At 36.0% G+C, this 14,390-nt stretch overlaps 1 protein-coding gene across 1 annotated transcript; it reads right to left on the minus strand.

Moving 5' to 3' along the window:
• Positions 1-10,022: 10,022 nt before the first annotated feature.
• LOC129249806 (putative nuclease HARBI1) lies at positions 10,023-10,443 on the minus strand. The gene is made up of 2 exons (XM_054889455.1): positions 10,213-10,443; positions 10,023-10,156 (listed from the first exon to the last, which is right to left on the minus strand). Exons 1-2 carry the CDS (start codon positions 10,352-10,354, stop codon positions 10,032-10,034), a joined length of 267 nt encoding a protein of 88 aa, XP_054745430.1. The 5' UTR covers positions 10,355-10,443; the 3' UTR covers positions 10,023-10,031.
• Positions 10,444-14,390: the final 3,947 nt, after the last annotated feature.

The following is a 14,390-nucleotide window of genomic DNA, read 5'->3' on the forward strand; positions in this document are numbered from 1 at the left end:
TTTCAGACAGGGTGACTCGCTGTCGTGTGACTTCTTTAACCTGATGTTGGAGAGCATCGTACGAGCCGCAGAACTTAATCGCTCAGGCACAATATTTTATAAGAGCGTACAATTGTTGGCGTATGCCGATGATATCGATATCATCGGCCTTAACAACCGCGCTGTTAGTTCTGCCTTCTCCAAACTGGATAAAGAGGCAAAGCGAATGGGTTTGGTGGTGAACGAGGACAAAACGAAATACCTCCTGTCTTCAAACAAACAGTCGGCGCACTCGCGTATCGGCACCCACGTCACTGTAGACAGTTATAATTTCGAGGTTGTAAAAGACTTCGTTTATTTAGGAACCAGCATTAACACCGATAACAATGTCAGCCTTGAAATCCAACGTAGAATCTCTCTTGCCAACAAGTGCTACTTTGGACTAAGTAGGCAACTGAGCAGTAAAGTCCTCTCTCGACGAACAAAACTAACACTCTACAAGACTCTCATCATGCCCGTCCTGACGTATGGCGCAGAAGATTGGACGATGACAACATCTGATGAAGCGACGCTTGGAGTGTTCGAGAGAAAGATTCTGCGTAAGATTTTTGGACCTTTGCACGTTGGCAACGGCGAATATCGCAGACGATGGAACGTTGAGCTGTATGAGCTTTACGACGACATAGACATAGCGCAGCGAATAAAGATCCAGCGGCTACGTTGGCTGGGTCATGTCGTCCGAATGGATACAAACGCTCCGGCTTTGAAAGTATTCGATGCGGTACCAGCTGGTGGTAGTAGAGGAAGAGGAAGGCCTCCTCTGCGTTGGAAAGATCAGGTGGAGAAGGACTTGGCTTCACTTGGTGTGTCCAATTGGCGCCGGTTAGCACGAGAAAGAAACGACTGGCGCGCTTTGTTAAACTCGGCCAAAATCGCGTAAGCGGTTATCGCGCCAATTAAGAAGAAGCCTCATCACTCATACCTGAGTTTGATGGAAAGGCCGAAAACCTACAAAGTTTCATAGATGCGCTGAATCTAGTAGATTCCCTTAAAGGCACACATGAAGCAGCAGCTATAAGTCTAATAAAGACAAAGCTCGAAGGCCATGCGAGAAACGTTGAGCTGTATGAGCTTTACGACGACATAGACATAGCGCAGCGAATACAGATCCAGCGGCTACGTTGGCTGGGTCATGTCGTCCGAATGGATACAAACGCTCCGGCTTTGAAAGTATTCGATGCGGTACCAGCTGGTGGTAGTAGAGGAAGAGGAAGGCCTCCTCTGCGTTGGAAAGATCAGGTGGAGAAGGACTTGGCTTCACTTGGTGTGTCCAATTGGCGCCGGTTAGCACGAGAAAGAAACGACTGGCGCGCTTTGTTAAACTCGGCCAAAATCGCGTAAGCGGTTATCGCGCCAATTAAGAAGAAGCCTCATCACTCATACCTGAGTTTGATGGAAAGGCCGAAAACCTACAAAGTTTCATAGATGCGCTGAATCTAGTAGATTCCCTTAAAGGCACACATGAAGCAGCAGCTATAAGTCTAATAAAGACAAAGCTCGAAGGCCATGCGAGAAACTTGATTAGAACTGAAGACACAGTAGCTGCAAAAGTAGTGAAAGGAGAATCGGTAGAAGTAATATCTGCCAAACTTCTAAATCTGCAACAAAAAAGTAAAACAGCTAATCAGTATACCCAGGAGGTAGAAAAATTAACTAAATCTCTTGAGGGAGCTTATATCAGTGATGGATTGTCACCTGAATTAGCCACTAAATACAGCACAACGCTTGCTGTCAAGGCCATGACACAGAACTGCGCTTTAGATAAGGTAAAACTTATCATGCAGGCAGGCACATTCAATAATATGAATGATGCCATATCCTAGTTTGTGAACAGCTGTACCGAAGCAACAGGACAGTCAAATACTGTACTGCACTTCCAACAGCGCCAAAATGGATATTATCGAGGTAACCGAGGTAATTACCGAGGAAGAGGTAATTACCAAAACAACGGTTATAATAATACCAATAACAGATATAACAATAGAGGAGGTCGAGGTAATAACAGAGGTAGAAATTATTCTAACAGAGGCAACGAGCAAAACAGAAATAATTATAATAACAATAATGTCCGAGTTGCCCAAAATACTTCGGGAAACTCCCAGACACCTCCAGATACACAAAATTAAATAATAAAATATATACTGTTAACTTAAGTCTCAACAATTTCGTATCATTCAAAAATGTTGCAACAAATAAAAAGATAACATTTTTGATTGATACAGGTGCAGACATTTCAATTATAAAAGAAAATTCTGATGTCTTTCATGACATCCAAATCAATAGAATTATAGACATTCGAGGCATAGGAGAAGGAGTAATAAACTCCAAAGGACTAGTCTCGATGGAATTACAAACAGACAAATACATTATTCCATACAAATTTCATCTACTTTATTCAGATTTCGCAATCCCCTGCGATGGAATAATAGGATTAGATTTCATAAAAAGATTTAATTGCCAATTAGATTACAATAGTTCAGAGGATTGGTTTATAATTAGACCGCAAAACCTAACGTATCCTGTCTACGTCCCAATAACATTTAGTTCTGGTACTAACTCGACACTTCTACCAGCAAGATCCCAAGTGATACGCAAAATAGAGTTGTCTTCAGCAGAAGAAAACATTTTAATTCCAAATCAGGAAATTAAACCGGGTGTTTATGTTGCAAACACTATTGCAACAGCCCAAAATACTTTTGTCCGATTCTTAAATACCACAGATACATGCCAAGTAGTAGGCATTAACAACTTAAAATTTGAATCACTTTCGAACTACGATTTAGTTCGAAATCCAAAAGAAAAAAGAAAGGAGTCTGTAATTAATAAATTAAAGAAAAATTTTCCAGTTTTGTTTAAGAAACAACTTGAAGAAATATGCACCCAGTATAGTGATGTGTTCGGACTTGAAACCGAACCAATCACAACAAACAATTTTTATAAGCAAAAATTGAGACTTAAGGATGATGAGCCAGTATACGTAAAAAATTATCGATGTCCGCATAGCCAAATAGAAGAAATCCAGCATCAAGTTGGAAAATTAATTGAACAAAATATTGTTGAACCGTCTGTCTCACCATACAATAGCCCACTTTTGTTAGTCCCAAAGAAAGCTCTTCCAGGCTCTAAAGAGAAAAAATGGCGATTAGTAATTGATTATCGCCAAATAAATAAAAAATTGCTGTCAGATAAATTTCCACTCCCCAGAATTGACGATATTCTCGATCAATTGGGTAGCGCTAAATATTTTTCATGCCTTGACTTAATGTCAGGTTTCCACCAAATTGAACTTGAGGAAAACTCAAGAAACATAACGTCTTTTTCAACAAGCAATGGTTCACATCGCTTCACGCGATTACCATTTGGTTTAAAAATAGCGCCTAACTCATTTCAGAGAATGATGACAATAGCATTCTCAGGCCTTCACAAGCATTCCTTTATATGGATGATTTAATCGTCATTGGCTGTTCTGAACAACATATGATTAAAAATTTAACAGATGTTTTTAAACTTTGTAGAAAAAACAATCTAAAATTGCATCCAGAAAAATGTTCATTTTTCATGCACGAGGTGACGTTTTTAGGTCACAGATGCACAGATAAAGGAATCCTACCAGATGACAAAAAATTTGATGTTATCAATAATTATCCTGTCCCTACGGACGCAGATAGCGCTAGAAGATTCGTTGCATTTTGCAATTATTACCGACGTTTCATTAAAAACTTCGCCGATTATTCACGGCACATAACTAGATTATGTAAAAAGAACGTTCCTTTCGAATGGACTGCGGAATGCCAAAATGCATTCCAGTACTTAAAAAATAAACTTGTTCAACCAAATTTATTACAGTACCCAGATTTTAGCAAAGAATTTTGCATAATCACAGATGCAAGCAAACAAGCATGTGGAGCAGTTTTAACTCAAAACTATAATGGACTCCAACTCCCAGTCGCATATGCATCTAGAGCATTCACTAAAGGTGAAAGCAATAAGAGTACTATAGAACAAGAACTAGCAGCAATACATTGGGCAATAACACATTTTCGACCATATATATATGGCAAACATTTTAAAGTTAGAACTGATCACAGACCTTTAACATATTTATTTTCTATGGTAAAACCAAGTTCAAAACTAACACGCATGCGACTCGAATTGGAAGAGTATGATTTTACAGTAGAGTATCTGAGAGGGAAAGATAATTTCGTGGCAGACGCCTTATCAAGGATAACAATATCCGAACTAATTGACATGAACCGAAAAGTCCTGAAAGTCACTACCAGGCAACAATATAGACAGAAAAAATCCTGCGCAGGAAATGTACAAGTAGATTTGCCTACGCAAACTCTTGACAACGCTTCTAAGTCCAACGTATATGAAGTCATTTGTAATGACGAAGTACGAAAAGTAGTGGCCTTGCTAATAAAAAATCAGATATGTTTTTTGAAACGTGGAAGAACAATTATAGCAAGAATTGATGTTAGCGATCTGTACACCAATGGAAAACTTGACTTCGGTCAGTTCTTCCAAAGGCTTGAAATGCAAGCCGGTATACTTAAGATTAGCCAACTCAAAGTGGCACCGAGCGAAAAGATCTTTGAATTAGTTTCAATTGAATCTTTTAAAAATATGGGCAATAAAATTCTGAATATTTTAAGAGTAGCGCTACTCAAGCCGGTGACCCTAATAGATAAAGAAAAAGATCAAGAAGCGATACTGTCTAAATTTCATGACGATCCAATTCAAGGTCATAATGGCATTACAAGAACGCTAGCTAAAATAAAAAGACATTACTACTGGAAAAACATGACTCGGTATGTCAAAGAGTACGTACGTAAATGTCCAAAATGCCAAAAATCCAAAACAACAAAACATATAAAGACCCCATTGACATTAACTGAAACACCAATTATAGCTTTTGATAGGGTAATTGTAGATACTATAGGTCCATTACCACTATCAGAGAATGGCAATGAATATGCAGTTACGCTAATATGCGATCTAACAAAGTATTTAGTAACCATTCCAATTTCAAACAAAAGTGCAACAACTGTTGCCAAAGCTATATTTGAAAACTTTATTCTAAAGTACGGTCCAATGAAGACGTTCATTACGGACATGGGAACAGAATATAAGAATTCAATAATAAATGATTTGTGCAAATATTTAAAGATAGATAACATAACGTCTACCGCACATCATCACCAGACTTTAGGAACAGTAGAACGAAGTCATAGAACATTTAATGAATACGTTCGTTCTTACATATCAACAGACAAAACCGATTGGGATGTTTGGATACAATATTTTACATACTGTTTCAACACAACACCCTCGGTAACACACGGCTATTGTCCATACGAACTAGTATTTGGAAGATTACCAAGACAGTTCACAGATTTTAATAATACAAATAGAATAGAACCATTATATAATGAAGAGGATTACGCTAAAGAAATTAAGTTTAGATTAGAAATAGCATATAAAAGAGCAAGAATAGCACTAGAGAATAGTAAAGCCAGAAATAAAAAATTTTATGACAATAAAATATCAGATGTAAGCATAGAAATAGGAAATAAAGTTTGGTTAAAAAATGAAGCAGGACACAAACTAGATTCTTCATATATAGGACCATTTGAGGTCATAGATATAGATAATAAAGATAATATAACAATAAGAAATAACAAAAATAAAGAACAGAAAGTTCATAAAGATAGGTTAAAATTGTTTAATAAATAAATAAAGACAAGAAAAAGGTCTGATCAACCAAAAAAAAAAAAAAAAGGAAATTAAATAAAAAAAAAAAGAAAATATATATATATATACAAATAATATTTCCACTAATTTATAATACTAAATAAAATTAAAAATTTACATACATATATAACGGTGTGTGTGCGCCGCCAGTTTGCCACTGGTAACCGCCACCTGCTAATATCTCCAGCGTTGCAGCTAGCCTCAAAATTGGAGGTATATATGTACTCCTAAGTCCTTCTCTAAGGTTTATTTCACAAACAACGTACATAAAACCCTCCTTGGTCAGTCGGTATTTTGTTTCGAAGCTATGCAAAAGAAATACTTTGATATTTACTTAATGAAATTTGTATTAATCTTACTATAAATCGGGCAATTCCATTGGATTCGACGCATCGCGTATTCTCCTTCTATTTATTGAAGAGTTTTCTTCATTAAAATCTTCCAATATTAAAAAATAGCGCCAATTGTACATATTTACTTTTAATTTTTATTGCTTTCATGCACTTTTTGACAACTATAAACCACTTTCCAAACACTTCCGAAAATATGAAAACGATAGTACATACAAATATCGAAATACGGGAACCAAAATGGGATCGTCGCGCATTCGATATCGAATTAAAGTGTCGAGCAAACGAGTGTCGACTATCGAATTACAGAAAGCCACCCCTGGTCGTTTGTAAAACACACAACTCTCCACAATTTGCTAACTTCAATTTACACAATTAGTTTTCGCTTTATTCGCCTCTCTCTCTGTCTAAATTTCGGTGACGTGGCAGTAAAATTTAATTAGCCAACATACTCTGATGATACTCAAATATGCCGGGACATCTTCGCGGTTGCAGCATAGCGATGTGTTCGGGAACGTGTTAATACTAAATATAAATCTTTTTGCAGTTGCGGAGAGACGATAAACGTGTTGTTGAGCGCTTTTTCAGTAGTGGTTGTGGCAGACGTGTTGAAAACGACGCATTGTGGTCACACTTGACTCTTTCATAAATTGATGATATGACATATAATAAGCTTGACTATGCGCGGATACAGGAACACGAACAAAAAAACTTCAGAACTATCCCAAAAACACTTCAGGTTTCAGCGGCAACTCGACTATGAATCGATCATAGTCCCGCATAGTTATATCAGAGAATGTTAATGCAATGAGAAGGAGCAAATGTTAAACAAGCTTTTTTCGAGTACTAATTTGTAGATTCAAACTAAGGTCATTTCAAATTCAACTTTGCTCACGAGTGGGGAATTGCAGATATTTACCACGCGAGTGAAGCGAGTGGAGGGTTTCTATATTTACTTACCACGCTAGGACAGGAATTCAGATATTTTCTGCGTTTACCAAACTACTGAGGAAGTTCATAAGATTTTTCGGCACACTACTAAGGAAATCGAAGCGAATAAATTTGCGATTAAGAAGGCCGCGCGGCAGTTAATTTGTGGTGCAGAAGCTAAAGTCGACGGAATTATTCGTTTTGTTTTTTGGCACATATTTAATTCAGGTTCAAATCCTGAGTTATATTTTTTTTCTCGCACATTTTTTTTTTACAATTCAAACCAGGAAAGTTTGGTAAAATTTTTGAGTTTATTTTAATTAAAATTTCTTTAAAATACTGTTTTTTTTTGTATTTTATAAATGGAAATTTCTTTTCGGTATAAAATAGTTCATACTGGATATGACCTGATTTTTATATAAATCAATCAAAACAGAAAATATGTACATATGTCTATAATCTATTTCATCAAATCCAAATTATATTGATGAGAAAATATCATTCTAATATCCGTCCAGAAAGCCAAACGCGCAAACACACATACATATGCGTATAATTACGCATACAAACTTTCAACTAACGCAGAATATGTGCATATAAAACTGCGAATCGAATAAATGAGTGATTTAGAAAACTTCATTAGTCATTGTAGTTTAGCGCAATCGTGAAAGACGTGTCGTATATGCAGTACATCGTCCCATATTTGACTCAGGTTCAAGTCCTGTACACAGTTTTTTGTTCGATATTTTTATTTCATTTTTTGTATTTGGTTTAATTAGAATTGATTTAAAATAGTGTATTCAGGTTTTTCTAATACCTGTTATTTAGAAATTTATTTTCTATATAACATTATTCATACTTCTTTTGAATTAATTTATATGTAAAACAACCATAAAGGCAATCATATGAATATGCATTCCTATATTTAATCTCTTTAGTCAAATCTGAACTACTTACATACACATATTGATGAGAAAATATTCTAATATCCATGGATGCATCCAGAAAGCCAAACGCGCATACACGCATATGTATATAAATATATGTATATAAATATATACAAACCTTCAACGAACGCAAAATGTATGCATACAAAAAACAACAACTGCGACCGTCTTCTTGTCCGTCAGTGAAAATATGGGATATGTATACCCTATGAGCAAAAAGAACCGGGAAGGTGATGTTGACTGTTTCCTTCGATTGCCAAGGCATAGTCCACCATGAGTACCTTCCATCGGGCCAGACAGTCAATAGAGAATATTATTTATTCGTTTTGAAACCTTAGAGAGGTGCTGTGTGTTGCAAACCGCCGGAAATGTGAGCAAACAATTCTCATATTTGGCATGATGATAACGCGCCATCGCACTGATCAAAGAGAATACAAATCGGCCTGCCGGGGGTGTTTGGAGGACTGGGTTAAACGTTGGCACATGTGTGTTGCTTCAGACGGGTCATATTTTGAAGGAGATAATATAAATTTGCCTTAAATTTAACTCTGTTTTGTTTAATTTAAACATTCCCGGTACTTTCTGATCATAAGTACATATATGCGGCTTTGCGGACAGCAATGTGTGATTCGCTGGAAGTCGCATTAACTCGCGACTGTCGCACAATTAGAAGACATATTTACATACATATAAGGGTGCATACATACATACGAGCCGCGGCCACTCGACATGACAAAAATTTAAGATTTATCAAATATTGGCAAATAATTCCACGCGAAATATTCCAATATTGACTATTTTCGAATGGTCGCGAAAATTGGCATATGGGCGGCTCGTTTTATGAATGAAATTGAAATATGAGCTCTAACTTATGAATGAACTTTTTGTTTTTGTCCTAAATTGTTCAGCGCCGTCGCTGATAGAATCATGGCCGCTGCGACTGCGTCTACGAATGTTTGTTTTTGTAGTCGCTAGGCTTAGATTTTAGCTTTGGGCGACATGCGCATGTGAGGTATGTGTTTTTGTTGTGTTCTAGAACATTTTAGAATGTGTGGTGGCAAAGCGGCCATCGCGTTGCGCTTGCTGTTGCTTTTGCGTCTATCAAAGTATTGTGTTTTTGTAAGTATAATATTAGGAATATCGACTGATGAAAGACAAAAGTACACGGAAGCAAGAAGGGAGCGCTGTGCTCGCGCATATATGCATGAATGTATGAACGTGCATGGATGTAGTAACATATGAATACAATTATTTTGTAGGAAGTTTAGAAGGCAAGTAGGTATACTCGTATATGTATGTATATATGCTAGGACATAAAGTGTGTATATATACATACATAGAGCAGAATTGTTTTTGCACTTTTTAGGAAGAAACTCGTTCACTAGTGCGTATGTGTATTTGATTTCTTGTAAGAATGTGATGTGCTGTGACATGTGTACATACATAAGTCAAGGTTATTTGGCATACTTGCATATGTGATATGATGTTCTTGCGCTTGTGCATTATTGTTTTTCATATATATAAATTAATATACGCGAGGAAGGGGAAATCGACGAGGTACAACCTGCTAAAACGAAAAGATATTCAGACCCCAAAATCAAAATAATTGAAAAAGAGATTGAAAAGCAAGAAAAATTTCAAAGTGAAGTGTTGAGGCTTTTCGAAGAGAGCAATGAAATCGCAAAGAGGAAACTGCAACTAAAGGAGACACAAATTGCAACTGAAGTGCAATATAAAAGAATGAAGGTTCAAGTCTTAGAGCTAGACTTGGAAAAACTGAAATGTGAAATCGCATTGCTAAAACGAAAAATGTATTAATAATGAGTTAGTTTATGTACATATGTGATAACTTTAAGCTTAGTTTTTTACCTTTTATAAAAAGAAAGACTTATACCTGAGAAATGAAGTACAATTTTTTGTTATACTTAAGAAATTTTATTCTTAATTTATAGTCACATATCTGCAATAAAAAATGTAGAGTACGATAACTCCAAGAAAAAAGGATTAAGTGCTAGTGTAAGTATATATTTACAATCATCGCGTTTATACTATGCTTTCCTTTCCTGTTGAAGTATATATGTTCGTTCTCAATAGGCCTCAACAGCATTAAATGAGTACCATCTACGGCACCAACAACTGCAATGGATGAAAATAGTAAAAAAGTTAAATTTCGTTAATATTGCACTACTTACTTCCCGGAAAGTTATATTTTTCATGGAACCACTCTTTGCACGGCTGGAAGTTTTTTTCGAAAGATATCCATTGGTTGCATAGAGTTTCTTCCATCGACGATAATGTGCTGCGAAATATCTTCGACAGAGTATTATGCCCCATTGCTGGTGTGTGTGCGCCGCCAGTTTGCCACTGGTAACCGCCACCTGCTAATATCTCCAGCGTTGCAGCTAGCCTCAAAATTGGAGGTATATATGTTCTCCTAAGTCCTTCTCTAAGGTTTATTTCACAAACAACGTACATAAAACCCTCCTTGGTCAGTCGGTATTTTGTTTGGAAGCTATGCAAAAGAAATACTTTGATATTTACTTAATGAAATTTGTATTAATCTTACTATAAATCGGGCAATTCCATTGGATTCGACGCATCGCGTATTCTCCTTCTATTTATTGAAGAGTTTTCTTCATTAAAATCTTCCAATATTAAAAAATAGCGCCAATTGTACATATTTACTTTTAATTTTTATTGCTTTCGTGCACTTTTTGACAACTATAAACCACTTTTCAAACACTTCCGAAAATATGAAAACGATAGTACATACAAATATCGAAATACGGGAACCAAAATGGGATCGTCGCGCATTCGATATCGAATTAAAGTGTCGAGCAAACGAGTGTCGACTATCGAATTACAGAAAGCCACCCCTGGTCGTTTGTAAAACACACAACTCTCCACAATTTGCTAACTTCAATTTACACAATTAGTTTTCGCTTTATTCGCCTCTCTCTCTGTCTAAATTTCGGTGACGTGGCAGTAAAATTTAATTAGCCAACATACTCTGATGATACTCAAATATGACGGGACATCTTCGCGGTTGCAGCATAGCGATGTGTTCGGGAACGTGTTAATACTAAATATAAATCTTTTTGCAGTTGCGGAGAGACGATAAACGTGTTGTTGAGCGCTTTTTCAGTAGTGGTTGTGGCAGACGTGTTGAAAACGACGCATTGTGGTCACACTTGACTCTTTCATAAATTGATGATATGACATATAATACGCTTGGCTATGCGCGGATACAGGAACACGAACAAAAAAACTTCAGAACTATCCCAAAAACACTTCAGGTTTCAGCGGCAACTCGACTATGAATCGATCATAGTCCCGCATAGTTATATCAGAGCATGTTAATGCAATGAGAAGGAGCAAATGTTAAACGAGCTTTTTTCGAGTACTAATTTGTAGATTCAAACTAAGGTCATTTCAAATTCAACTTTGCTCACGAGTGGGGAATTGCAGATATTTACCACGCGAGTGAAGCGAGTGGAGGGTTTCTATATTTACTTACCACGCTAGGACAGGAATTCAGATATTTTCTGCGTTTACCAAACTACTGAGGAAGTTCATAAGATTTTTCGGCACACTACTAAGGAAATCGAAGCGAATAAATTTGCGATTAAGAAGGCCGCGCGGCAGTTAATTTGTGGTGCAGAAGCTAAAGTCTACGGAATTATTCGTTTTGTTTTTTGGCACGTATTTAATTCAGGTTCAAATCCTGAGTTATATTTTTTTTCTCGCACATTTTTTTTTTACAATTCAAACCAGGAAAGTTTGGTAAAATTTTTGAGTTTATTTTAATTAAAATTTCTTTAAAATACTGTTTTTTTGTATTTTATAAATGGAAATTTCTTTTCGGTATAAAATAGTTCATACTGGATATGACCTGATTTTTATATAAATCAATCAAAACAGAAAATATGTACATATATCGATAATCTATTTCATCAAATCCAAATTATATTGATGAGAAAATATCATTCTAATATCCGTCCAGAAAGCCAAACGCGCAAACACACATACATATGCATATAATTACGCATACAAACTTTCACCTAACGCAGAATATATGTATATAAAACTGCGAATCGAATAAATGAGTGATTTAGAAAACTTCATTAGTCATTGTAGTTTAGCGCAATCGTGAAAGACGTGTCGTATATGCAGTACATCGTCCCATATTTGACTCAGGTTCAAGTCCTGTACACAGTTTTTTGTTCGATATTTTTATTTCATTTTTTGTATTTGGTTTAATTAGAATTGATTTAAAATAGTGTATTCAGGTTTTTCTAATACCTGTTATTTAGAAATTTATTTTCTATATAACATTATTCATACTTCTTTTGAATTAATTTATATGTAAAACAACCATAAAGGCAATCATATGAATATGCATTCCTATATTTAATCTCTTTAGTCAAATCTGAACTACTTACATACACATATTGATGAGAAAATATTCTAATATCCATGGATGCATCCAGAAAGCCAAACGCGCATACACGCATATGTATATAAAAATATGTATATAAATATATACAAACCTTCAACGAACGCAAAATGTATGCATACAAAAAACAACAACTGCGACCGTCTTCTTGTCCGTCAGTGAAAATATGGGATGTTGACTGTTTCCTTCGATTGCCAAGGCATAGTCGACCATGAGTACCTTCCATCGGGCCAGACAGTCAATAGAGAAAATTATTTATCCGTTTTGAAACCTTAGAGAGATGCTGTGTGTTGCAAACCGCCGGAAATGTGAGCAAACAATTCTCATATTTGGCATGATGATAACGCGCCATCGCACTGATCAAAGAGAATACAAATCGGCCTGCCGGGCACATGTGTTGTTGCTTCAGACGGGTCATATTTTGAAGGAGATAATATAAATTTGCCTTAAATTTAACTCTGTTTTGTTTAATTTAAACATTGCCGGTACTTTCTGATCATAAGGTACATATATGCGGCTTTGCGGACAGCAATGTGTGATTCGCTGGAAGTCGCATTAACTCGCGACTGTCGCACAGTTAGAAGATATATTTACATACATATAAGGGTGCACACATACATACGGAGCCGCGGCCATTCGACATGACAAAAATTTAAGATTTATCAAATATTGGCAAATAATTCCACGCGAAATATTCCAATATTGACTATTTTCGAATGGTCGCGAAAATTGGCATATGGGCGGCTCGTTTTATGAATGAAATTGAAATATGAGCTCTAACTTATGAATGAACTTTTTGTTTTTGTCCTAAATTGTTCAGCGCCGTCGCTGATAGAATCATGGCCGCTGCGACTGCGTCTACGAATGTTTGTTTTTGTAGTCGCTAGGCTTAGATTTTAGCTTTGGGCGACATGCGCATGTGAGGTATGTGTTTTTGTTGTGTTCTAGAACATTTTAGAATGTGTGGTGGCAAAGCGGCCATCGCGTTGCGCTTGCTGTTGCTTTTGCGTCTATCAAAGTATTGTGTTTTTGTAAGTATAATATTAGGAATATCGACTGATGAAAGACAAAAGTACACGGAAGCAAGAAGGGAGCGCTGTGCTCGCGCATATATGCATGAATGTATGAACGTGCATGGATGTAGTAACATATGAATACAATTATTTTGTAGGAAGTTTAGAAGGCAAGTAGGTATACTCGTATATGTATGTATATATGCTAGGACATAAAGTGTGTATATATACATACATAGAGCAGAATTGTTTTTGCACTTGTTAGGAAGAAACTCGTTCACTAGTGCGTATGTGTATTTGATTTCTTGTAAGAATGTGATGTGCTGTGACATGTGTACATACATAAGTCAAGGTTATTTGGCATACTTGCATATGTGATATGATGTTCTTGCGCTTGTGCATTATTGTTTTTCATATATATAAATTAATATACGCGAGGAAGGGGAAATCGACGAGGTACAACCTGCTAAAACGAAAAGATATTCAGACCCCAAAATCAAAATAATTGAAAAAGAGATTGAAAAGCAAGAAAAATTTCAAAGTGAAGTGTTGAGGCTTTTCGAAGAGAGCAATGAAATCGCAAAGAGGAAACTGCAACTAAAGAAGAGACAAATTGCAACTGAAGTGCAATATAAAAGAATGAAGGTTCAAGTCTTAGAGCTAGACTTGGAAAAACTGAAATGTGAAATCGCATTGCTAAAACGAAAAATGTATTAATAATGAGTTAGTTTATGTACATATGTGATAACTTTAAGCTTAGTTTTTTACCTTTTATAAAAAGAAAGACTTATACCTGAGAAATGAAGTACAATTTTTTGTTATACTTAAGAAATTTTATTCTTAATTTATAGTCACATATCTGCAATAAAAAATGTAGAGTACGATAACTCCAAGAAAAAAG

Source organism: Anastrepha obliqua, chromosome 6 (genome assembly GCF_027943255.1).
Source record: "Anastrepha obliqua isolate idAnaObli1 chromosome 6, idAnaObli1_1.0, whole genome shotgun sequence".
NCBI lineage: Eukaryota > Metazoa > Arthropoda > Insecta > Diptera > Tephritidae > Anastrepha > Anastrepha obliqua.

What these genes read in the sequence shown, in the direction of transcription:
- LOC129249806 (XM_054889455.1), bottom strand. Translation starts at nt 10,354, where the DNA reads ATGGGGCATAATACTCTGTCGAAGATATTTCGCAGCACATTATCGTCG. An exon ending in AAAATATAACTTTCCGGGAA is followed by an intron (nt 10,157 to 10,212) that starts GTAAGTAGTGCA and finishes CATCCATTGCAG; the next exon opens with TTGTTGGTGCCGTAGATGGT.